General features: G+C 38.3%; 3 protein-coding genes across 6 annotated transcripts in view; 1 reads left to right on the forward strand and 2 right to left on the reverse strand.

The window, feature by feature from the left end:
- Positions 1-12,851, reverse strand: part of LOC128874940 (growth arrest-specific protein 2-like) — a 36,007-nt gene extending 23,156 nt beyond the window's left edge. For both annotated transcript variants that reach the window (XM_054120131.1, XM_054120130.1), the window contains exon 1: positions 12,640-12,851. The gene's annotated coding sequence lies outside the window, so the exon portion shown is untranslated. The remainder of the gene's footprint in view (positions 1-12,639) is intronic.
- A 3,221-nt stretch (positions 12,852-16,072) lies between these two features.
- On the forward strand, positions 16,073-19,505 carry LOC128874577 (deoxycytidylate deaminase). Of its 2 annotated transcripts, none has more exons than XM_054119418.1 (5): positions 16,073-16,194; positions 16,279-16,514; positions 16,601-16,814; positions 16,958-17,094; positions 17,170-19,505. In XM_054119418.1, the coding sequence occupies exons 1-4, from the start codon at positions 16,154-16,156 to the stop codon at positions 17,058-17,060; spliced, it is 594 nt and encodes a 197-aa protein (XP_053975393.1). In that variant the 5' UTR covers positions 16,073-16,153; the 3' UTR covers positions 17,061-17,094; positions 17,170-19,505. The 2 variants fall into 2 exon arrangements, with proteins under 2 accessions (XP_053975393.1, XP_053975394.1); XM_054119419.1 differs by having other exon boundaries at positions 16,958-17,062.
- A 136-nt stretch (positions 19,506-19,641) lies between these two features.
- Positions 19,642-26,923, reverse strand: part of LOC128874576 (N-alpha-acetyltransferase 15, NatA auxiliary subunit) — a 49,601-nt gene continuing 42,319 nt past the window's right edge. Inside the window, exons 9-12 of one of the 2 annotated variants that reach the window (XM_054119416.1) lie at positions 22,660-22,929; positions 22,022-22,215; positions 21,829-21,937; positions 19,642-21,399 (exon numbers count right to left, since the gene is read on the reverse strand). In XM_054119416.1, coding sequence (XP_053975391.1) covers positions 20,888-21,399; positions 21,829-21,937; positions 22,022-22,215; positions 22,660-22,929 — 1,085 coding nt within the window. In that variant the 3' untranslated portion in view covers positions 19,642-20,887. The remainder of the gene's footprint in view (positions 21,400-21,828; positions 21,938-22,021; positions 22,216-22,659; positions 22,930-26,923) is intronic. The other variant, XM_054119417.1, reaches the window with a different exon arrangement.

A 26,923-nucleotide genomic window follows, 5' to 3' on the forward strand; every position in this document is an offset into this window, starting at 1 on the left:
AATGATTATACAATTTTCCGAAACAAAGCTAAACAAGCATTATTTCTGTAACCTTAGACAAATGGTATCCTGCCATGCACGCTTAAAATTTCCAGAAATGGAAAACAAACAATATTACATCACAACAAGTGCATAACCGTGCTTGATTTTTTCCTGATATAGCATTACGTAATATAGGTTACGAGTTCGTTCACTCGCGAGCCGCTTCCTCGACCACTGGAGAAAAGGAATTTAATTTCTTGGTGAACCGACTATCCTTTTATCTGCTGCGATCGACTTACTAAGTTTCATGGCGCCCACATTGCATCCGGAATTAATTTCATTGATTTATAGGCTGCCACGTGGAAAAAATGATCGAATGGTATGAAATCTGTGAAATTATTGCGTGGAATCGACTGCAACAAATCGTCTCGATTCTTGCAAATAATAGGTCGGCTATGACAATCAATTTTACACGGGATACGTAATTCTCGCCCACGAGGTGACACAACCTATCCGATTTGGATACGAATACAGTGCAGATGCATTCAAAATGATAGTTAATTCGGTATATATAATGATTGGTTCCTTACATAATAATAGTTTGTTTGTAAAAATATATTCGACATAATTACTGTCTTGGCAAGCTACGTTACAATTAGAGTGACTATACTATAATTATGTCAAACATATTTTTACGTCAAGCTATCAGTCCAATCGTACAATCAATTATTATTCTGACTAGACTATTATTTTGCATAAATCCGCGCGTATAAATTATCTCCAATATAATCGTCTGCATAAATTACCGTGTTATCTGAATTTTAAATTCAAACGTGAGGATGACAATTTATACCACTATAATTTATACACTATTTAAAGTTTGCTTGTTATTCCCAAAAGAATCACGCGTTGCCTACGCATTATCTTATACAATTTATCAATTTCATCCTACTATGTCCGCACGTCGCGTAAATTACGAGTTTCAATTCACTCTCTCGTAATTATCAGATAAAGGATAAGAAGTATTTATCTGAAATCACGATCGCTGAATGTAACTCCGATTTGCTTTCAAAAAATCGTTAATCGATTGGCTAATAGAATCGCTACACGCACGCCCCACCTTTAACCGAGGATACAAAGAAAGTGAGAAAACATTTCATAGAAACAACGTAAGAATCTTATAAATAGTACATGTAGGCGGAACGATGCAACGACAAATGTAAAAAGGATTATGTTTAACGCTGATACGTAAACGTCCACAACTCCTTAACAAATTACACAGATTTCTTTCATCATCGATGGATTCCATTTCCAAATACAGGAGTGTCCTTGTGCTTGTAATACTAATATACTCGATTACATCTGATTTTCGAAATCTTTGTACAGAACATATTATACAGGGTGTCCCGTAATTTTTTGCACGACCAAAGAAGAGAATATTTTTGAAAAACTAAATACCAAACTTATCTTAATTTAATGAATGGATTTCTGTCCAATACAATCTTAGAATTCAATCGTTTAATCTCTCGATAACAAATTCTTATAAAAAGAAATGTTTCTCTACATCTTCGACCTGCCCTCGAGCGTGGACTCGTTCTGTTTTTGGTCTGCACTATGAATTATTCCTCACTCTGTATAATCTAAGCCAGAGATTACGTTAATCCAATTCGAAGAAGTTTCTATGTCACCGTGTACGCGCGACCTCTAAGTTTACCCGTTTCTCGGCGTGCAAACGACAGCTCGAGGCAAACATTCGACGTTGAATACTTTTGCAAAGTATGCACCCACGCGCCAAATAAATTATACTAACTTCAATCAAGCACTCACGGCGCAAATGACGCCACGATTAGGCGTAACGAATTAGACAAACACTGCCTTAATCTAAGGCTGGAATTGAGATTAGAATAAAATTAATTATATTAATAATATTATATTATATGAATAATATTAATATTAGTGTAATATCACAATAATTTAATATTGGAATATTCGACGAGTATTTTAATGAATATTATAATTAAATAACGTTCGAATACATGAATGTCTAAAATATTCGAGTATTTAAATGGATGAAAGTACAAGCTGGAGTGTCGTCCAGGCGTTCAAGGCACGGATGTAAACGTTGGATCAGGAAGGAAGATTGCTTTAATTGAGGTGTAACCCCATTTGTTCCCACAGCACATGGGAAAGTGGAAAAATCGTTGTAAGAGTTCCCTCGTTAACATGATTTCACTGGTCACGTACTGCGAGCCTCCTTGTACGCGATGATATAACGCAAACTTTGTAAACATTTTTGTTACATCAGATCGATCGGTTCTGTTGAATTTGCTACGGTACTGCTTCCAGTGGTTTGCCAACTTTCGGAGATATCTTTTAAATTACGGAGAGTGTTCGAGTACTTCGTAAACTGATTGTAAAAGCCATGGAGATTTTTACGATATTAAAAACTGCAAGCTCCGACGACTTCTATCTCTTAAACAATTACGAAACTATACAAATGATGACTTAGACCCCCTCTAATCTCGCATTGACAACAACATATACCGCTATCATCGACATCCCCAACATGGAAGTCCAAAAATAATCGATTCGCGCAGGATAATCTACTACTACGTCTCGCTAACAACAATAGAAGTGCAAGTAATGGCAAACGGCACCGAGTACGAGTTTCAGCGACTGTTCACCAAGGATGAAACAGCTAAAGAGTGATCCGTCGACAAACAGTTGGCCTCCGAAACGATCCCCAGGCGAGATAAGCAGCATCTCGTTATTCAATCAGGAAAACGGCGTCAAAGTCCGTGCGGGAGGAGCAACGACCGCCTAACAATTGGACTTGCTGTTAGGATAATCGGCGAATTGGATCGCCGATAGCTCGTGCGGCTTCACCGACTGTTCCCAGAAACTTCGCTGCCCGCGAGTCAGGCGAATCCGTGTGTTGCGCGACTCGTCACGCAGACATCCGCTGGCGCACGTCCGGTTTTGTAGTACGAGGACTCGCGTGCCTGCGTAGGCGATATCCCATTGCATCCAAGCACGTGTTCCACACCGACACTGGCGCAAACGTAAGTTCGTTTACGATTGGACGCGTTTGGGGACATCTTTTGAGTCGTACAAATAGAAAAAAAAAGGTGGTATCGGCGGGCCCTATTGTAGAATAAGCCCCTTCATGATTTTTATATTTATAATGAAAATTGTGTATGTTTCAAGTGAGCATCACTTATATAGAAAATAAATGTACACTAGGTAGAGGACTGGTATCCAGATTGCCATATATGCTCGTACAAAAAAAAAAATAGGGAACACTTTATAAACCCTAAAAATTAGGCTATTTTCAATTCGCTGTAATTCGGTGAAAACTCATCAACTGGCAACATCGACGTGGTGCATATTGGATAATGCTAATGTCGGCGCTGAACGTCATCTTTAGAGAGAAAACAAAAGTTAACTTTCAAAATCGTATAAATTAGTAACAAAAAGTCATAAAAAGGTTTTTAAAAAAGCATTTTGTTGTTCGAAAATAGCCTAATTTGTAAGATTCATAAAGTGTTCCCTATATTTTTTTTGTACGAGTGTATGTTTTTCTTTATTGGGAAATTAAATTATTAATTTGTATTATTATGTACTCCTCTGTGAAGTGAGTATTTATTGATCCACAAAAACTCGTCAATCTATTAAACATATTAAAATGTAGGCTGTACAGGAATGTGGATTTATATCCACCATATAACGTGTGCTAAAAACATAATAATAAGGTAAACCGGTGTAAATAATTTTTCTTTTTGAAATTTAATTTTTTAAATTCCTTCGCGCTTGTCAGGCAGCGTGAATCTCGCCTCGAGCGTGGCGTCTATTTAGCAAAGAATGTTCCTGTTTGAAAGTGTGCACAGAGACGAGAAGTTCACTGGGGAAACGTTTCATTGACGCGGTCCAGTTCGCCCGCTGCATTCAGCGTTCGTCGCGCTAAATTCAAAAGCTTCTTTTCACTACCTCGTGGAAGGAAAACCCTTAATTAGAGCAGTCGAGTAAATCTTCAAGAAGACCTGCTTTTTGTCTCTCAAGACACATCGCGAGCAACGTATAACGAAACAAGTAAAACGACGCGTCTTCAATTGGATTTGGGAGAACTCGTAGGAAGCGTGCACTTTTCAGCAACTTTCATAAATGATTATCAAAATAAAACATAGCCTACGTTACTTAGGGATAGTGTAGCTCTCTATTACAGAAAAATATTTTTAAATCAGTACTTCCGAAATTATCCCTTACATACAAATAGACCAACAAACTTTACCTCTTTATAATATTAGTATAGATAAACCTCTATCGAAAATTCATCACAAGAAATGAGCCGTTTACTGTACAAATCGATTAATTCCACTTTTTGAAAAATCTTAAATTCAAGTGTCAAAGCACTTGGTATAGTTATAACTTTTTGTATTTATAATAACTTTCCTGCATAATAAAGATTGATACCATTATGCGACAAACGTTATTACATCGCATTATTATTATTATTATTATTATTATTATTATTTGTACATTATTTCATCGCATTTCTCGATTTTTTGTTTTATGGAGTTAATCGATTTGTCCAATAAATGGCTAAAATTGTAATCGATGGGAGGGTGTCATTACGTTATGGTCGATTTTTGTCTGGGGTATTCTGAATGAGGATGAAACATGAGACGAGGGTACGTTGTCCGCGGATTCCTCGATTAAAAGGAACAAGATATAACGTAATACGAAATACCGTGCTTCCGGCGGATCTACCAGGTATCGCTTTCATCACGTTCTCCCTGTGGCCGCCACGCGACTTTGTCGGTTCCTTTTAGGGATCAGCCTAGCGACAGTATCTTCCCGCGTAATCCGCCACCCACGCATCCGAGAATTACGCGGCTGGCAAAACTCGCGCGTACGTAAACAACGAGTGCACAGCACAGTCGCCGAAGAAAATATAGCGGTGTCGTAAATTAGCCGGGAAGGGTGCACAATATTAGAGGGGGAACAATGTTATTGTTCCAGATTTTGTATTCAGAAGATTTCTCTTCGAGATGGCCTACTCGTCTCAAGATACCTTGCAGTTAGTCCTCCCCGGATCAGGGACGACTACCTGCTAGAACCAAAACAGTTAGGTCTAGAGCCCACAATAAAATCTTCCCTTCTCTAAGCCTATTAATTCTTTCGATCTTCGACGACCTAAGATAATCCCCCTCGCTCGGAGGATAAAGAATTCATTGTAAAACATCTGTCGATCGAATATTGTAAACCAGTCACGAGGAATTAAGGTATCGACATAAAACTTCGTACATTTCGTCGACGAGGCCTGCAGTAAATAATCTTTTTTCACCTTTATTACTCTCCATAGCTTTCTTCCAGGATGTCTAACTGTAAAAATTAAACCAATAGAAGAAAGTATCCAAGATGAAATATAGTAAGGATTATTAAAACAATCTTTTTGGTGTATCCAACTATATACAACCCCTAAAAAAATTACCAAAAAATAAATTGTGGTTGCAAGGATCCTCCACCGAGTTCGATTTCAGGAGCATAGAAAGGCGCGCAGGAGATTAACCGACGAATCTCTCGGCGGATCCAGAACACGTACGTTGTACTTTTTATTTCAATGTCAGTCAGTAAGAAAGAGATCGAAGGAATCCAACGATGTACAAATCACATGGCTCCCCGGGGGCTAATTAAATCGCATAAACAGAGCGTGCCTCTCCAATTACCGTTCCAACAAGACTATGGTGTTTCTGCGTGGCTTGACCAGCGCATAGTAGCCACTAGGCTTGCTCTTCTCTACTAACGACGTTAGTAGTTAGATGCACGAGTTATTAGCGACCAGTCCGCGCGCAGAGGAACTGGAGAGAAAAAGGAAACGGAGAACGCGTTTCCTGACAGAAGCGTCGCTGAATACGTAAATAAAAGAACGGACGACCCCGTCCAGCCATCTAATAGGTCCCTAGGGAACTAGGTGGAAGCCAGAAGGGAGAAAATTACACTTTATAACAATCAACGGCCCGTCCAGGCTGATTGAATCCTTTTAAACCCCGCTCGAACGTGATTGCTTCTATCAATCACCATCCAGAACAGCGTTCCCCAAACTTTAATGGCCACGAAATGCTCTTCATCTTGCAATGTGTTCAGGAAATACTTGTACTCTTTCGTGTAATGATTGGTTTGGGGCTCTCAATATTACAGCTTCTGACGTAGGTGTTAATATTACTGATTTTCTTTACGAATTTGGTAACAATCATTCATTGCACCCATAATTAATTATATTGAACATTTTTGGTGCAAGTCTCAGACACATAATCTTGTTGGTAATTTAAGGTAATTCAATAGAGAAATTTAGTAAAATTCTCACAGTAAAATTTAATATAAATTCTCATTAAGAAATTCAGTAATAAACTCTTCCTGGAAATAGACGGTCTAAAGAGTGTCCCAGAAGTGGGACAACATGTGCTATCTATACAGAGTATTTTTGAAACACGTTTAGAAACTGCGCTGGTAATATTCACTAAACCGAGTAGAAAATGATGAGTGAACATAGGTCTGCGGATCGATCATTCCAGAGAAAACGGGCGACTTTCTATTTCGATAATTTATTTACCAACACATTATTTACTACATGGACGAATACGATCCGAATAAAACACGACGTAGGTTGTTTAAGAAGCAAGCTGCAGTTGAAATGCTGTTATTAAAGCCAACCTCAATTAAAACTTAGCCTCGACGCAAGCTGTACATCCACTTGCATTCGTTGTTTACAGGAAAACAGAAGATTCAAGATAATTACACAGAGCAATTTGATGACTTTATCATTTTAACCTGTTAGAAGAATAGTTCTACACGTTGTGGTTCGCGAGCAAAGATTTAATCTGTGACCAACGTTCAATTTTCAATCCAGATAGAACATTTCTGATTGAAGTAACTGCATTGTTTCCAAGAAAACTGTTTCAAAATGTCTCCATTGAGTATATGAATGAATGTATTTAGTTGGCATCGAAGCGCGTCTGTCCGTGTAAAATGTAATTGAATACCTTTTGAGCATGCTTCAGGCGTGGTGAAAGAGCTGACGAAGTAAAAAAGTATCAATTAGTTCTGCGTTCTATCAGTGAGAGTACCAACGAATTACCTAACTTTTCTTTAATTTAAATTCGTCACTGTCACACGAGGATCAGTCTTATTTTTGGAGCACCGTGTATTAATGGGTTAAGGGCCAAGAAAAATGCTGATGCCGTTGAAAATCTTTTCAATGTCAAGAGCAGTTTCCAGAGCATTTGCAATGTCGAGCAGCTATCCCCACCTTTCCAGCCACCTCCTCATCTCCCTAAAGTGGTCCTCCCATGTATTTCTCGTGATCAATATCGTCCCTAGAATAAATGGGAAGGTACAGCTTCCGTTACGACACAATAAAGATGCTTCATCTCAAATCTGGCCGAACAAGTATTATTTAAAGAAAATTTCCAATTGTTATATTCAAATATCTTTCAAAATAGCTTTAAAATAAAATGGTACTTAATATATTTATCCAATACCACTTCATGCCACTTGCTCAATCCATTGCAAACCTAATTTCGAATATTAATATTGTTCCAATTAGTTATCGTTCGGCAGCAATAACTTTACATGACAAAACCGTTAGATATCTCTATTACAATGTTAAATTACAGTTGAGAACCACTGTCAAGTACCGACGAAGAGCTGGCTTGTCCCGAGAAATGATAATGGGACTAAGGGGAATATTTGAACTGTGGTTCCCTATGTACAATGTTGCTATGGGGCATTACAAACCAATAGAGGGCTTAACGCCAATACTCCAGATCGTAGGGTATGTATTTTAATGGCTAAGGATAATTAGGTCCTTTCCTTGTAATAACCTAGATTATTAATTTCTGGATTTCCAGCACAGAGAGCACAGACCAGAAATGTGTATCGTTGACTTCAAATGAGAATTCTCATTAGAGCTGGAGGAAATATGTAATTTATCTACCTACAGTTAATATAAGAATTCATTATATCAGCATTAGCATCGTATTATAAAGCAGTTATTTTGTATTAACCATAGGTAAATCTTCTTTTCTCTCTATGGCTCTAGAAAACCCCGAATTTAACCCAGATCATGTGACCACTATGACATACCTAATAGATATACGTAGATAAAAAAGTTTACTAAAAATTATTTTCATGTTATTTGAAGTTCATGTTAATGTTACATAATCACAACTTAGTTCGTAACTTGGAAATAAATTGAGCCAAAGGAATTTGAAGTATGCAAAAATGGAAAACAGCAGTCGCTCATCGAATAGTCCATTAAACTCATTTACATGTTTTACATTTTCCACAAAATTGGAAAGTCGAAATCATGCTTGTATAATTTTCATTTAACGCGATGCCACGAGCACGTGGTCGAGCCTCCATCGAATAAACATGGCGTCCCGTTCGTTATTTATTAATCGAATAAAATGTTTGCTCGTGTCTGGCCTCTGGGGACTCGGGGAGAAATAGTGATTCTAAAGCGCGGTAATGCTCCGTTAGCGTAATAAGATTGAAGTAATAAGTAACAGTTTTGGAGCGTGACCATCGCGAGATCGTGTGTGTACGTGCTATGGTAAAGAACGTTCCACTAATCGCACGAGGAATTCCTCGTGATGCGAGCAACAGAATTTAGAAGTTACGATTAAAAGCTGCGCCGCGAAAGTTCATGAATTAATAATTCGCTCCTTTTTATTCGTGCAAATAACACTTGATTCAGGGAGTCGCTGGCGCTTCCGGTGAAAGGATAAGTCTCTCGTTTCTTCATCTTAGGTAAATACACGATAAGAGATAACACTAATGATATGAATTCCAAAATGGCATAAATTCACAATCATCTTCAGAATAATTTTTGTTTCTTTCAATTCTCCATTAATTGTTTCGATCCTTCTTCTGAGTATGGTTTACATACACACACACATTTGTTATGTTTATATTTTTAACGTTATCAATTAACACCATAGTGTCCATGATACGGATACTATGAATAAAACCTTTTGTTTTAATCGAATCTACGTTATCTGTCTGCTCGTCAAACAGGCATTACACGAACTTCCAATCACCATCGTTTTATCGACGTGTACCGTGAACGCGTTTGTTGTTATTTGCATGCAGCAGGCATTCCAGGAACGAGACCATTCAAAGTCGTGACTACGTCGACCGTATACCGAGATATTTTTATGGTAAACGTGCGTTCTTACTTTAAAACTTCAATCGTGGTTGGTCAACTATCTCAAAACACGAGAAAGGTTTCGTCGGCGAAAAATTTCGTAATTTCAATGCACGAAGGCAGTGTTCCTCAAAGTTTAAATTATTATTATTATTATTGCTATTATTCGGTGGATTAAATACTCGTATGACCAATCATTCAAGGGAATACGTTAAGCAATCGATTGTCTGAAAGCCTCTCATTGAGTAATTGCATTGTTTCCAAGAAAATTGTTTCAAAATGTCTCCATTCAGTATATGAATGAATATATTTAGATGACACCGTGTTGCTAATGAAAATGAAATCGTTATGAATCATCGAAGCGCGATTGTATCCGTGTAAAATGTAATTGAATACCTTTTGTGCATACTTCGGTTGTGGTGAAAGAGCTGACGAAGTAAGAAAGAATCAATTAGTCCTGCGTTCTATCAGTGAGAATACCAACGAATTACTTAACTTTTCTTTAATTTAAATTCGTCACTGTCACACAAGGATCAGTCTTCAATGTTTGTAACTTATTTAGTCTGGTACAATAATACTCCAATCAGAAGATATCATAATGTCCTAGGAGACAGATTCCTCAAACCCACACTTGCATTTTAAACAAATTGATGTTAATAAAAACTGAATCGAATTTATGCAAGCTGAACAACTGCACGAGTGGAGTTTCGAATTTCAGTTTGAAAACAGCAACGATACACTTTGCACAAGTTCCCTTCGCTGTATTAAAAAGTTACGAAACCTTCCACCCGACAGGACTTGAAGTAAATCCAATAATGTACTTTGTACGAAGGGTAATTTCGTTTTGCCTTATTTTAATGTCGTGAAACAAGAGTTTACTTTGAAGTTTATCGATACTAAAGCAAAAAGTCGAACGCTTGTGGCGAAGATACGCACACCCTCGCGAGGGAACCGTTTACTTGGTAAGCAGTAAACTTGCGCCACGTCTCTCGTTGACTCCGCAAATGTTCAAAATTGAAAAATGAGGCAATTGGAGTCAACGTCCCCCGTCGTAGGATTAGAATAAACGTGGTGCAGTTAGGAGCAAGCTTGGTTTCAATTTTCTGCCAAGCGAGCGCGACCACTCGTCGAACATTTGTCCTAGTAGTTTATCAGCGACAAGAGGCGGCCGCATTAAAGGCAACCTCGATTACAGAAGAGGACGAAGTTTCGTGTACTTGTTTCACGTACACCAAGCAAACGTGGTAGATATGATATACGAGCAATGAGCCTCGCAGTAGCAGGCCGTTGTCCGACGCCTTAGAAATTCTTTAATGACTTTACGTCGCACCGCGCACACCAAGAAATGCCATTTAGGCTTCGTACGCCCGATAGTACGCTGCGCCGTTTGCGTGGCGTCCAACCGAAAAGAAAGGTAATCGTTTTACTGTGCCAGTGAAGACGACCGTGGAACTGTACCTACTCTTTGTGCAAAATTTTCATTCATGATCTGAATTATGGGACCTTGTCTGGGGTAGCTATCTCGAGGCCCATTTTTATTCTTTGAGGATACAATTCGAATTAAAGTACGTAATTCAAATAAGAATATTTTGAATACACAATTACTTCAGAGATGATTGAGACTTGACTCGAATATCCAGAACTCCTAATTACAGAATTTCGAATATTACGATTGAATAGCTCAAAGACTCAACTTGAATATTTGAAACAGTTCTATCGCTACAATGATGCAACATTCTATTTGCAGAATATGTACGTTTTTCATTAGTACATTCCCTGTCCCCTAAGTAAATTTGCATAGCTTGTGTTCAACTAGAGTGTCACTACGAACATATGTATACATCAAAACTTAAGGTACCATACTACATCGATCACCAGGGCGCACTCGAGCATCTCGTATTCGATTCAACCCATGACGAGTAAATTAATCTTTTGACTGCGAAAGACGGTTACATTCGATAAATCAATCTAAAATAAAAATATCAGATTATTGGGTGGATGATAAGTCGAAACTTTTTTATATTTACAGTTTATTCATAGGACGTTTAGTTTTGAAAATAAAAATTGAAAAATTAGAAATTCGTTGCAAAAACTGAATTTTAAGGGAAAATGTCATCTAAATGTTTAATTTTTATTTTTGAAACTAAACGTCCTATGAATAAACTATACATATAAAAAAGTTCCGTCTTATCGTTCCCCATAAGCTGATATTTTTTTCAAATTCATACCTCTACGCCTCTTAGAATTTCCAGCAAAAAGCTGCTCGTGGTCAAAGGGTTAATATTCATCATTTCAATTTCAGTTCCTTCTCGTCGACACGATGTTTCTTTCTACTTAAACCGCAACAGTCATTGTGCACATTACGAATCAACGTCTCGAGGCAGATAATGAGTGACGAAACGATGACAATCATTATCAATCAATGCGTTATCCCCCTATCGAAGAGGTAAACACTCGCCAACAACGAATGTTAATAAAGTACCACGAGGCTCCGGTTCAAATAATGGATAAGCACGTGGGGACGAGATTGCGGTTTCTATTCACGCGTGACAACGACGAGCAAACATTAACACGAAACATAAATAACACTATACGTCGTCTTCCCGTAACATACACACTCTGGAATACGCGACTTTCCATAGGTTTCATTATCCTTTGGCAGTTCGCAGAAATGAGCAAAATTCTCGTTTGAATACAAATTTTGAATAGTTAATAAGAAATTAATCGTCTGTTGATAAAAAGTATAATTTGTATTATCAAATGAAGTTATATGTGTTCTATTTTATTCGAACGAATGTTGCGCGAATAAACACCGATCATCGCTCGAATAAAAATTTGCCCGTTTCAGGTTCGTAATTCACTCCAATTGCATTCAATTCACGTTAAACAATTTATCACACAAACGAAGGGTGATGGCCGTAGGGCAAGTCGTACTTATCGTTGCCACTTGGACGTCAAGTAACAGTGTAATCGTGCCACTCGACGATTAATTACTGGCAATTCAGACACCGATATCGATCGAGTCAGAATGGAGAATCTCGTGGGTCGTGGACCCCTCGTGTCACCTTGTTTAATCTGAATGAAACGTTGGTTTCAAGTTAACTCGACGCAAAATTGAAAATATTATATTTCATTTTATTACAAGATTATATTTGCTTATCGAGAAAAGTTACATTTCCATATTACTCCGATAAAGTTGACTGAAAATTCTTCTAACTTTCGTGCAAAAGTGAAACGAAACTGTACGTCTGCTCCGAAACATCAATAAGAAGCGAACAACCATCTTTTCCTAAGAGTAAGAACCAAGTTCACAGAGCAATCACAACTATCAACACGGCTCTATGAGCTTCCTCGCTGTTTCCTCTATTTCTCAGAATCGAACGTAAACTAACGCCGCATCTCGACGCGAGCGAATTCGAGTGATAATAGGAAATCGTTTTTGCACCACTTACCCAGCTGGTCTCCGTACACATTGCTCGTTTCTGCTCCCCCAGCAATCCTTCGTCTCCAATGTTGCGGTTTCGTCTCACCGTTGACAATTCGCGAGACTCGAGATACCACCTGACATACCGAGCGAATAGTTACAAGCGATACAAACAAGAGAGACGCGCACTCGTCGATCATCCGATCGCAACTGCAGCCCTTCGTTGCCGGTGCCGGTTCTGTTGCCTGTGGTCGTCGCGAAAGAGAGGGTGGAGAGGGGACGACGGCGTCGCGGAAGCGAGACGAACCAACGGGGAAAAATGGAGAGCGACAAGGAGACGTTGTCGAGACAGACGAGCGTCCCGCCGTTTCTCCGGGAAGTCTGCTCCTGAAACTATTGTGCGTCCCTATGTGCAAAAATGGGCAAAATTTGCTTATTTACTTAGGCGATTAAGGGCCCTTTCACACTGGAAAAATGAGAAAAAGAGGATAGGGAATATAGAAAATGAGTTCGTTTAACACGTCCATTGGTATACTCGTGTAAATTTCTTTTCGAGCCGACTGAGTTATCTAACATTTACAGTACTAATTTTTTGTCAACTTGAGATTAAAATATTGTAACAAGACTAGAGCAATGAAATTCTTATCAAGATAAAAACTCTGATTAACGAATAAAAAGATAAGTTACCCTTTATCTGGTTTCTATCGAATAAAAATTGGAGCTAACTTACTAGGACAGGAATGCTTTAGAATGGCCAAACAAAAATTTGACTGATCAATGGGACAAACGTAAGTAAAGCCCATCTCTGACTACGTACAGGTCGAAAGCAAAATACTATACGCACGAAGGATTGAACACTTGTTTGAAAGAACTTCCTCGCTGCAGATGCGATTTGGAAGAGGACAGGTTACGTTTCGCGCGAGGACCCGGTGAAGGAAGGTTTCTGCTCGAGGACGCTGCGCACTTTCCTTCGGGATGCGCTCTTCTTTTTTTCTCGTTATTGAACTTCTGAAAGTTCCCCTTTGCTTTTGTTCGTCGATCAACCGGGAACGCCACGTGCAGGCCAGAGCAGAGCAGCGCGTATCGGCTCGACAACCGTGCACTGTAAATACACGTAAAAGTTACGTGCATGCGTGCAAAAGCGTAGATGGCGAGCATGCGCTGGCACACGCAGCCGACTGCGTGCAATCCAGGAACAACTGCGTCGGCCAAACACCCCCGCAGTCGGCTCTTGAACCACCCCGCCGATCCCCCACTCCCATTCATCCCCCCGTGCATTCGGAGAGGAAATCCCCTCGACTGCGAGGATCCCTCCCGACGAACCCCTTAATCAATACTCTCGCCGTTCTCTGCTGGCCAGGAATATCATCCTCCAGGTCCTCCTCCTTCTCTGGACCAACTTTTGGCATCGTCGCTGGAGTCTTGTCGTCGCCTCTGTAACTCGATTTTCCTTGCTCTCGTCGCGTCGATACCGACACGCTTTAAATCCCTGCAACATCAGATTTTCCTGGTTAATTCTAGAAGAAAGTATGCAACACATTTTGCAAACTGTATTGTGTGCAACTGTAAGCTAAGATTACCGGAACAGATACTAATTCGGTAATTACAAAGGTGATCCGAGCCCATTTGTGGTCATCAGAAATATATTTATCTTCAGGTGACGTCTATATTGTTTAAACACCTGATTTTACTTATCAGCGATGACCAAGAACACACAACGACCCAGTTAGCTCTTATCAATTTTTCTAGTCGATTGGAATGCAAAACCTTTCATATCGTAAGTCAAAGATAAATGGACTTACTCCACTTTCATAATGAATGACTCGTATCTTTTGACTCGAATTTATTTTTACGTGGAATATTTTTATTTAAATATTCCTGAGATTTAAATCGCAATCACGGTACACGATAAATTTAGAATTTGTTCCGATGAAAAATATTAGAAACGAGATGGAAATATCGAAATGAAGCTATTTCCGGCGAGTAGTGATGCTATAATATTAAAATAATTTACAGGATCGTGACGCTACTCCTCGGGGAACCTTACACCCTCTGAGTTTTTTTCACGCACGATGCATTTAATCGTAGCTTCCACGTGCTGCTCCCTCGAGTGGCGTTTTTTATTTTGTTCCGTTTGTACATTAAATCAGCAATTACGGAAGTGTTATTGACTTTACAAGTGGAATTGACTACAACGAAGAGACCTGTAAAGTATAAAATACAGACATGTATACAATAGGTAAATGTAAGAAGATAATGAAAATTCTCGTCGTTTTGGAAAAGCAAGAACTAATTAAAGCCTCCAGATTATGCAAAAGGTGTCGTAATCCATGAATTATTAGCCCTTTTTACAGGGACCGCTAAGTATACTTAAGGGTTGAAAAACGTGTCTATAGTGCCGCGCCCAAGTATACTCGTATACGTAGTTGACGTTTGAAAAAGCCTTCAGAAGCTTGGGGTTCCAAACGTATTAACGCGTTGAACATGCAAATAATTAAGGACAAAATTTTCATTCGCAATTATATGTAAATCGACCAATGAGCAACGCTTGCAGTAAATTTCTAACACTGCTAAAACTTCCAAAAAATGTACAGTCGACGTTTCGATTATTTAACTATTGTCTTCTTTGGAATACAATTATATAACTTATATTCTATATGAAATAAAAAATTAAAGTAGCACTTACAGAGTGATAATTAAGAAGGATGTATAAATTTAAAGTTATCCTTTCTACATACAAATAATTTTTCTTTTATAAAATTATGCAGGTGTGTGATGGAGGTCTGAAATGGAACAATAGTGGCATGTTTATTATCTTGGTAACAAGCTTAGGATGACGATAGCAAAACTTCGCATAAAATGGATTTAAGATAGAAACGATGATCTATCGGTGCCAGGAACCACCGATGCCGTGCCTAAAAACTCTGTCCCAGGCTCTGCCATGCACAGATTATTACAGAATTTATTGATTATACTTCGATAGGGAGCTATTTTTGAATAGTCCGTCTTCGAAATCGGTTCGATAGCGATCAAACTGCACTGATCATATTTGCCTTTTTATGTTACATCTGCAGTACAAATTTTCTTTGACACGAACGTTTATATAATTATTCCTTCGTAGCATAACATATTTTGAATCAGATTTTATTGTATAAAAATCTTTAGAACTAAGATTTTATAAAGAAAACGAAATTATAGTAAATAATAGAGTGTCGCAAAAATCTCTCTCTTTATATATATTTATATGTATTTGTAATTGATAATTATAAATATATATATATATATATGCAAAATAAAATAGAATATATAGATAACTGCAGTATCGGAAGAAGGTAGAACACTAGAAGATACCATCTAGTGATAATAGTAGCAGCTATTTACCTATAAACTTAGACGTTTTACTACTGATGGTGCTGACTAAATATGCAAGATTAGTTGGGTCTACTTATCACTAGATGGCTATACTGTCTAACACGAGGCTTCGATAGACGTATCTTGTATAAGTAAACATACCTGTATATTTTTTACAAATAAAATTTATAATGACGGAAAACCACACTGCCGTAAAAATTAATTCTGAACGGTATATAATACCTATGCATAATTGTTAACAACTTATTCAATAAACGAAGTGCGAGTACATATACATATATATTTTTTTTAATAGCGACATTAACAATAAAAGAACATCCTACCTCGATTGGGATGAATATTTTATGGCAACAGCTTTCTTGTCTGCACAACGTAGTAAAGATCCTTGTACTCAAGTTGGTGCATGCATAGTTAACAGTGAAAAAAGAATTGTAGGCATTGGCTATAATGGTATGCCTACTGGTTGCAATGACAATGATTTTCCTTGGACAAAGGGTATCTCCACCTCTTTAGATACAAAGTATCTTTATGGTAAGTTTGAGTCTGGTAAAAGGGGTAGTTTTTAAACAAATAAGCAATGTAATTATATTGTTGCAATAATGGCGAAAAATTTACAGTATGTCACGCGGAAGTTAATGCTATTTTAAACAAAAATTCTAGTGACGTTAAAAATTGTACCATTTATGTTGGCCTTTTTCCATGTAATGAATGTGCTAAAGTAATAATACAATCTGGTATCAAGGTAGTTGTATATATGTCAGATAAACATGCACATAAAGTTGAAACTATTGCTGCAAAGAAAATGTTTGATGCAGTAGGCATTGAATACAGGTATTTCGATGATTTGGGTTAGTTTTAGGTAGTTCCCATTACAAGTTTCTAAATAAACTTTTGCTTTTAAATTTATTCAAAATAAACTATTCGTAAAAAATTTACCAACGAGAACGTCTGAAACTTGTAATACTTTCCCGTAGACAATATATTCCGAAAAACGAAAGAATCGTAATTGATTTCACCGAGATTAATTGGAACGAAATGACTCAATTACCGCCCACTCCGATGAAGAGTAATACGTAAATGTATCTATGACAAAACATAATATACAGTTCTGGTAATGTTTTTATTAAAAAAGTTTACTCGTAGATATACTCATGATTTATTTCATTTTGCTCTTAACATGTTGTAGGTTGAAACTTTCACGTAATATTAATCTTTCGGTAACACATGAAAATATGGCTCATGGTGTTTGTTGGATTACTATTATTTACATATAAAATTGAATTGGGAGTAGGTACAAATGGAAACGGAGAAATACCTTGTCGTGTTTGAAATTTTTACAGATCCACTTATTTGCATCTTTAACAATAACCACACGAGGTTATAGAAAATAAATAACATAATGCACAGAAGGCGAAAGAATTTAGCGATAAGACAAAGATACTATCAAGTATTTAATGTCGTCCGCAACTAATGCAAACCATTTACTGTACAAATGTAAACACTGATACAATAAAGTATGGCATGATATAAATATGTAACAGTATTTATCATTTTTTCAAAACGATTGAAGGAAGGGCGACTGTTGATACGTGATATCATATTTTTTTATGTTGACTCGTTATTAATATAACAACAAAGAGAAATTGAACATAGAGTTTTGATATATATGATAATAATAATACGTTTATGTACATACTATACATATCCCAGTTCTTGTCTTTAAAATATTACTTCACTTACGTTCGTAATCACAACTCTAATGAGGAAAGTTACATAAAGAAAGTAATTATGTATGGTGATTGAATTCATCATATAGGAAAATATTTTACGTCAACGAAGGTGCATGTGCATTTCACGTGTATAAATATCGACACTTATGAAGGAGCTTATACAATAGAACGAACGTTTCGTTTAAATGAATTATCTATTATTACTATTGGTGGAGCTAAAACTATAACAAAGTGTTCGCTGTATTAGTAGATGTTTCTCAAAATACGATAAACTCTTATTGCAAATGGCAGTAACTTACTATCATAACATAGTGATTAAAGTAAGAAATAATCGCAATTAGCGTTCGATAAATATTAATTTGTTCGTTTCATTTTAAGTCTCTTTAACTGGAATACTAGATCGTCTTAAAAGTTAATCGTATACATTTAAAAAAAAATCATCATACGAAAACTATATGATGAATTCATTTACACAAGGAGATGGAAGAGGATGCGGGTCGAGGTACCCATGCTTATCGTTTATTCGTAAGATTAAATCAAAGACTACAAGGCGAAATCTCAACTGAACCTTTTAAAGATCGATATACCATCCTTAATCAGCATTGTTTATTTCTCAAAGTTCTGATAATTATTTAAGAGCGAGATAGAAATTTGTATATCGAGGTAACAACCTCCGATAAAGATTGGAGCGACTAATATATACATCTTTTCCAAATGTGGTAGCTTTGCCAAAGCCAAAGCCAATTGTAGAAAATGTATATATAAAAAAAGAAAAAAAAAATGAAGTATCAACGCTTCGGTAGATGCATGGTCGAGACTTGGTGTAACATGAATGACGGATGTCGATGTGTATTCATTTTTTATAAAGACTGTCCACGAGAGACAAAAGATGGGCAAAATTTTATTCGAACGACAGATACCGAATGAAAACTCTATGTACCGATCTATTTGTTCAACGTGAAGCGTAATTTGATTGTATAATTCGAATTATAATTTTTATAAAAGAAATAACGAATCGAAATCTTTCATTCGTTACTTGAAATCTATTATCTGGGTGAGAACTTTGCCCGTCTCTGATAAGACACTTCGTGCATCAATAGGTTAGTATGATAGTTATCGTACAGGATGTTCTGGCAATGGTATTACATGCGAATGGTGAACGATTCTTCGTGAAAAAATAAATCGAAAGTGCAGAATAAAATTTTTTCGATTTATTTTTTACGAGGAATCATCTATCCTCTTAGTTACACCACCACTATTCGAACATTGTATATCTCGTTTGTGTGGTGCAATAGCTAAACGGCTAATGGTAAACTGAACGAGTAAAACATCTACATTATCACTTATGTTACGATGTTACTCGCAGTAGCCCTGAGAAACCTTCCATGCATTTACAGAAAGTATTTATTCGAAAAATCTTTGCATTTGTTATATTTTCATAGAGGACTATTCCATCGATCGAATTTTGTTTTCATAGTTAAATCTTCGTCCGGTATGCATTACTTTACGTGTGAATCAAAAATGTTAAATATACATTACCATGAATATCACTCGATGCAATTACCTTATTTTTTATGATTACCATTAAGTTGACTTTGAGTAAGTTTTTACCATTGGCATAGGATTAATTAATCGCAAAAATTATACTCTATGACTTAAATAAGATAGGAAATGTGTACATATATTTGATTGTATATGTATATATATATATATATTTATATATATGCATACGTATGTATACATATGTATATATATGCATACATATGTATATATATATTGTTAAAGTAATTAGCTGAAGTATGTACAAATATTATCACTAATTTGTAGCATCGGCATCATACGGAATTTTCTCGTTTAGTTGAAGGAAATTCACAACTTATAGGTATGCGTAGGTATTTGAAAAATAAATGAGGTAATCATAATGTCGGTTCGACTTACTATATATACCGGTAAACTTCAACATTACCTTTTATTAAAATTTTCTGTAATCCGTTGACATACAGATGATGCATGATATCATTTTGTTTATTTTTTCGTTTTGCTATCGACACTTATTGTTTTCGATTTTATGATATACTTTGGTAATTTGCGTACACAATACGCACTTTATTGTTCTTATAGTAACTTTCACATGAGACTTTCGCGAAATGGACACAACTTCCGTATTGACTGCTCTCGATGGAATATCAGGGCTCCAATCCAAACGTAGATCATTACCCTGGTATTAAACGCAGGTAATAAAACATGTTTGGGTGTGTGTTTTTTGCATGTTTCTAGAAGGAAAAAACGAAGTTTAGACTGTTCACTTATTAGTTTAAACAGTTTTGCGAATCGAAGTGAACTAGTAGTATACGACTTGGAACAAAGTCTATTCAAATGTAGCGACGAACATGCGTGGTACAATATATCGTGGTGCTCGATGATCGTCTAGTTTTCAGACTCTACACAGTAGAGTATTTATGTAGACATCGCTGAAAATAGTACACCTTAACATCGAGTAGAAATATTCATAGAGCGCGCGCGTGTATGAATGTATACAAGTCTTGTATTTTGTACCAATGTGTTAGTTTCGCACGTCATTATATTTTACACACTGCACCCAACCCCCAAAATTCCCGCCCCTAGTCACCCACATGCCCATCCCACCCCTCATCACTAAACATCTCACACTTTGTCGACAATTATTTCATAGCGTCGATCGCGCCGTCGATGAGAGCGCGTTTAATTCGTCCTGTTCCAATTGTTAATTAATATTTAGCTACTAGCCATCCTTTCCTTCGTTCACCTAAAATTCGGTACCGCGTCGGAGGCGCGTGGACCGCCACCTCTTCGTGTTGTATATAATTTATTCAGATTGTTTATGACAGCACTGTCCCCAGCACTGTTTTCACACTACATGAAACCTTCCAGGAACGGTTCGTGTATAATACATCATGTTTATAACGTTAATCAAATTTTTGAAACTCCTTTCACTATGTCCTTTCCTCCCTTCCCATTGTTTCGATCTCAGAGTGTAAACACAACGAGATCATTTTTCTTTTCGTTTTTCCTTTTTTTTTTCCTTTATCGTTTTCAACTGTAGATCAGAAAGCTCTCCAAACACTCCCTTTTCTTTCTCCATTGCCTCGTCTAACTACGAAGTGATTCAGCGACGCTGACGAGCGCGTGCCTGGATCAGTTCTTGATGAAGTTCTCTTTCTCTTGGTGATTGGTCGTCGCCTTCGTTTCAGGGGGTCGGAAAGCGGTCGCGTACGGGAAACGTTTATGGCATCTGACCACGAATTTGTCGATCAGGTTGGGAATCGGGGGTCCTAGGTCACCGTTGCGCAACGATTCCAGCACTTCCGTGCAAGTCTGCAGCGTTACGGATTCGAGATCGAAGTTTGAGATTAAGTAGAGAGCGGTCCCTTGATCGGAAGGGTCTATGACGTACATCATCCTCGCGGCCTGAAGGAGATGGGGCAGTGAATTTCTATTCGCCTTCAGGAATTCTCTATTGAGCTGCATCGGCGTTAAACTCGTGTATATCCCAGAGGTTTGTCGTTTCACGACTTCGCTCACCGCCCATTCCAACGGCGACTGGAAAGTGTGCAGCATGAAGCGTACCAGACACGTGTGAAGGTATGGATTGTTCGGGTCCAGCCCATGTGCGCGTTTTATCGACTTCAGCATCAGCAACGTGCGACCTGCAACAAGTATTTGTATTTAAATACCGTTCAAACGGTCATGTTGTACATTGCGTGACAGTCCTGTCCGATATAAGCTCTCCCAAACTACTTGAGTTTCATACAAAGATGGACTATATTCTTGGACGAATATTTCGAATAACGAATGATAGGCGAAAACTTTGTACGTGTTACTAGTTGAATAGAAATTAGTTTATCTCTGGTATCGTGTACTACGTGTACCTATGGACAGCACCGTCCTGCAATTTAATACAAGATGTTCCAGACTTGCAGGTTTCTTGTGAGACTCTAATTCTTAGTAAGTCCACTGTAGTTAATTCATTAGAAATAAAAAAGCCCAGAACTTTAAAAGCTTCGAAACGATAGCCATTTAAACAAGCATCTACGAATCTGAAACGACCTATAGTCAACCATGAATCGTCCACGTACCCTTGCGAATGTAAATTTCAAACGCCATAAGATGTGTTTCTATTCTATTCGCTGCCAATTCCTGCAACGGTTGTAAGAATTTGATCGCCTGCTCCAGTGGGTCATCGGCCTGAAAATCGATTCGAATTCAGCATTGTTTCACCGATCGTCTCTACTAGAATGGAAAATCGACTAGATGCGCGCGTTTACTGACCCTCTCCAATTTCTCTGGTATGAGTTCGTCCAACGTGGGCTGCTCTAAATCGGGATCGGTTTGTTGCCGTGACTTGTTGTGCTGTTCCCTCTTCTCTTGAGCTTGGGCAGCCTGCTGTCGTTCCAGTTCAGCCTTTCTGCGTTGCTTCCTCTGCTTGTTTCTCAGTTTCTTCAACTCTGACGGCGCCAAGTTCTCTACAAGCACAAACAAAACAAAAAACGTTCATTGTATGGTGGAAATTATTCGTTTAAATCTCATTTCTGAACGCGAGATTTACAGAAATAAAAATAAACGTAAGTATTAATTGTATATATATATATAAACTTAATTAACCCTTTGCAGTCCAGATTTTCAAATTTCAGTAGAATTGTGTCGAGTCTCACTCGATATAGGACAGCAAAGGGTCAACGATATGAATGAGTGAAATTAAGATCGTGAGCTTTGACACATTTTTGAAGGGGAAGCATTTTATTCTTTCTAACGCGATACAGCTGTGTCTGTGCCACTTTCTTGAACTGCATAAATCGTTTGTAATGGCAGAAAATGTCCTGAAATTCTATCATTCTAATTGCGGCACGGTAAATAGGGGAACGCTATGTAACTGTCCCCGTGGCTGTTTCGACATACGAGACTTTTACCTGGCGCTGTGCGTCGACCAAGGTCAAACAATGCGCCACCCGACCGGTGGCAAAAGCAATTCCGCCGGTTTCGCAAAGCCTTTTCTAACTTTTCCTCGCCTCTGGACGTGTGGCCAGACCTCGCTGACAGCTGTTTCAGTAGGTCTGGCATGCGTGCACGTGTCACGCGTGCACCTTGGTCACGTGCAGCCTCGACTCCAAACGTGAGGCAGTGACAGGAGCAAAAAGTGCAATCCAGCAGAGCTTGATCGCGATTCGATCCAGGCCGATCTGTTTGGGTTTACAACGTTCGTGAAAAATACTCAACACGATACGGATGTTCTTCTATTTACGCCAATGGCTTCGCAAAGCATGCACGAGTTACATGAATCCTGCAAACCATCGCGCACGTGGTGAGATTCTGCAACTCTACAATTAAAATGCCTTTCAAACTAATAACAATTTTTTTACAAACAATATAAAAGGTACTACATTCTACCACGAGAAAAACTACGCCAATTAGTGTATTACGATCTCCGTTTAAGAGGAAAAAAGTACGATTGTCCCTGGCAAGCTTTCGAACGAGCTTAAACGCATTACGGTAACATAGGTAACTTGCATCCAGCACTACCTAATTCAACGAGTTTCCATTTCAATATTTATAAGTGCCAATGCCTTATCCTTCTGATCCTAACCCTGGTGTTAAACCCCCATCATCGATTTCAAAATATTTATAACTTTATTTTTCTCATTTTTAGCTGTAAATTCCCAAGCAATACGAAATCGACCTCCGTGATTATTCAACAATTAATCATGAAGATTGCTCGAAGCTACCGAAGACGGATCGAGTTTATTGCGCTAATTCCTCCACACTTAACTTGTTCAGTGGGCATCAACGTTTTAATTGCCGCCCCATTAATGCAAGTTTTATAACACGAAAATCACGCGCACTTTCCAATTATGTAAGAAACAGTCAATGCATTATTAGAACGCGGTAGAGACTGGTTCCATGCTTCGTAAAATTTGTGAATGGCGTGAAAATTGCTGTATTTCTTCCAATCCTCGGACGATTTCTTTTTTTTTTTTTTTACACTGACAAACGTGGCAGAGGAAATTTTAAAATGTCTATGAAAATAAAACATATCTCGTTTTCACTTGTATTTTAAAACACCTGTAACGGTATTCGCATTATTCATTGCACAATAAAATTGTTTTTCGAGCAGGGTGTTACGTCTTCAATACCAACGTTGGGCAGTGTGATTCGTGATTAGAATTCCTGGGTAATTGAAAATTAAATAATTAATGTATAATTTAGATTGGGAAGCTGTTTACGTAACGCAAAACGCGAAGATTGCGAAGGTTTCTGTTCCCTCGATTCACAAGACTTTTGAAACAATCCACGTAGAACGCTCATTCAGTCGAATCGATTGAAACGAATTAACCGACACGCGCGTTGTCTCCTAACATCTACAGGTGCCATTAATTAAACCTGTGGAAAAAAAAACACCATTATACCGCAACAATATTGAACCAAGTTCCAAAGTAATTGCACTCGGAGGAAATGAGTTGAGACTATTTCCCACACAATGAACTCGTGCTGCGATAAAGTCTGACCAAGCGGACAGGTATCGTGTAGCATGTCTCTACCACGGTCTGCGCCATTATTTTAGTGTAGCATACGTGTCTGGAGCGTGACACATAGTGATGGAACCGATGCTGATTCTTATTGATGTATTTAGCTTTATAATCTATGCACTGATAATTGTGTTGATTTGTACATTTTGTATGCCTTCCTATTATTACTATTTTTCATTGTCAAATTTTAATGACGATATATGAAATTTTCTTTACATTTTGATTTACCTTAGAAAATTCCACTAATAGTAACAACTTCATTTGAATTTATATATTAAACAGAATTTTAAAAGACAATGTACTTCGTCATTTTTCTTTATTTTTTATTTCGACTTGAGAAGTGAAGGGATCCGTTCCACAGTCTGGTATCGATGAAATCGAGCCAGTATCATTCCCATCGCTGGTGATACCTTCGCCTATCACAATGACTCTCGAACCTCATCGGCCAGGGGAGGGGATAATTCGATAAATCGAGCTCGTTAAAGGTTTTCCATTGAGCGGCCGCGGCGGTTTTAATTGGCCGCCGTTCGCGGTTTCTCCACCTCGGGAAAATATTATTGCCAATTAGGGGGCCGGTATGCGACTACCACAAAGAATTTTTCATCCTTGACAAAGGGGGACCTTGTGCGTATTACGAGCGCGGTCGGGAATGTGGAGCAACAGGCGGCACGCAACGTTTATGCAAATTGCATCCCTCGACGGCAACGTGCTCGGCGATTATGCTCGTTGACCCGCGCCGCTGTTAATTTCCTACCCACGAGAAAATCGATTCCTCTGTTATTTCCTGCAACGGACAACGCCTTCGAAAATTCAATTTCATCAACTTGTGTCCCTCCAGTTGCGATACGCGCAGATACAGAGGTGAATCAACCTCTCGCGATGGTACCACGCGTCCTAACGACTTCAAACATTCAATCTCATCAACTTGTGTCACTCCAGTTGCGATACGCGTAGATACAGGGATGAAACAACCTCTTCAAATGGTACCACGCGTCACGACGACTTCAAAAATATGATTTCACCTACTTGTGTTCCTCCACTTGCGATATGCGTGGATGCATCAACTACTTACGGTGAAACCAAATTCCACAACGGCTTTAAAAAGTTAATTTCATCGTTCGGTTGCCACTGTGACTTAACCCTTTGCACTCGGAGCCATTTGTGATCCGTATGCGGCGCCTACTTGCATTTTGATGCAAACGATTTCGCGTCGTCGGCAATCGATGATTTCAATTCAGCTTGCGAATTTCACGCGAACCTGGCAACGGTAGAAAGTATACGCGTTCGCGTGTGCCACGATTTCTCCTGTATTCTTTCAATTTGCATGCGCGTGGTCGATCCTCGCTGGAGCTCAGGAGTTGCTCGTGCTTATACTCGAGAGAAAATTGTTTTGGGGAGAGTTGACAAACCTGACTTGACAACTATGAATGAAAGAATGAAGGAAAATAAGTAATTCGAGAGGAGCCTGTTATTGTACACATCCCACGAGCATGAATGTATCGTGACAACTCATCACTCGAGCATCGTGCCCTTTGAGCACCAGTGGGAATAAAACTTCATCCTGTCTGGGAATCAAGCTTCATCCATCTGACGATGCACCTTGAATAGAGCAAACTCGATTCTCTGAAGAATCGGTTATTTTTTACTGGGTGATTGCGTATTAACCTTACGTTTGTCTCGAGATCCACGCACCTACGCAAACTTCTCACGGGTTGAATCATTTGAACGGCGTTTGTAGGTAACTAATAGCCTCAGACAGGTCTATTCAAAGTAAACAAAATCGTCTTCTACGCCCTGACAGCCCTCTTCAACCCCAATGTCCTCAGAATTAAATTAATGATTAGCACGAAATAAAACACATGCGTCACATTACAAAAATAAAGTGTAGAATAAATTTTTTAACAAATTTAACTCGTAAATGTTACTGTTTTCAAATAGTGAAACCGCATCTGAAGTAACCTCCGTGGAAAAGAGAACACACTGTATAATCAGGACGGGTGACGAAGCTCAGAAACGGGACAGTGATGAATCTGACACTCTCTGATGCATTATGATCGCATTCAGCGTTTAACGCGTCCCCTTTGTTCTCTTCTTTAGGTAGCATTAGCGGGCCGACCCGTCAGCGCTTGAAAAATAAGATCCTCGAGCCCGAGGTTGCGCTTTGCATAAAACGCAACGCTTACTTCAGCACATACCACGAATTCAGACGCACCGGCTAAAATAATTGCGGTTAGGTAAGAAGCTGCAAGTAGTGCAAATGACGGGGGCGGCAAGGTCGCTGGATGTAAAAATCCTGTACCCGCTTAATGTGGCTATTAGATGAGAAAAACAGACGACCAGGCTCAAACCAACGCTTTCGTTGTCGCAATTAGTTGCAGGATTGTGTGACATGTTTATAGACAATTCGTATACATTGACGTAAGGAATTGATTCTTATTATTGAAAAGCAGCAACTTTTAAAACGTTATAGCTTCTGACATGGACACATGTCGCACAATACTACATCAATCAGCTTTTATCCACGTCATACATGTGTTGCCATTCTGCAAAATACTTGGTGGTTTGAAATATATTTCCTTTTTTTACAATTTTATTTGCGCAAGGACATACAGATTAAACGAATAAAGTTAACACATTCGCAAACGCTGAC

The sequence above is a fragment of the Hylaeus volcanicus genome, chromosome 4 (assembly GCF_026283585.1).
Source record: "Hylaeus volcanicus isolate JK05 chromosome 4, UHH_iyHylVolc1.0_haploid, whole genome shotgun sequence".
NCBI lineage: Eukaryota > Metazoa > Arthropoda > Insecta > Hymenoptera > Colletidae > Hylaeus > Hylaeus volcanicus.

Coding starts and splice junctions, on each gene's coding strand:
- LOC128874577 (XM_054119418.1), top strand. CDS start 16,154: ATGACGGAAAACCACACTGCCGTAAAAATTAATTCTGAACG. Junction 16,195..16,278: donor GTAAAAATTAATTCTGAACG/GTATATAATACC, acceptor TTTTTTTAATAG/CGACATTAACAATAAAAGAA. Junction 16,515..16,600: donor AGATACAAAGTATCTTTATG/GTAAGTTTGAGT, acceptor AAAAATTTACAG/TATGTCACGCGGAAGTTAAT.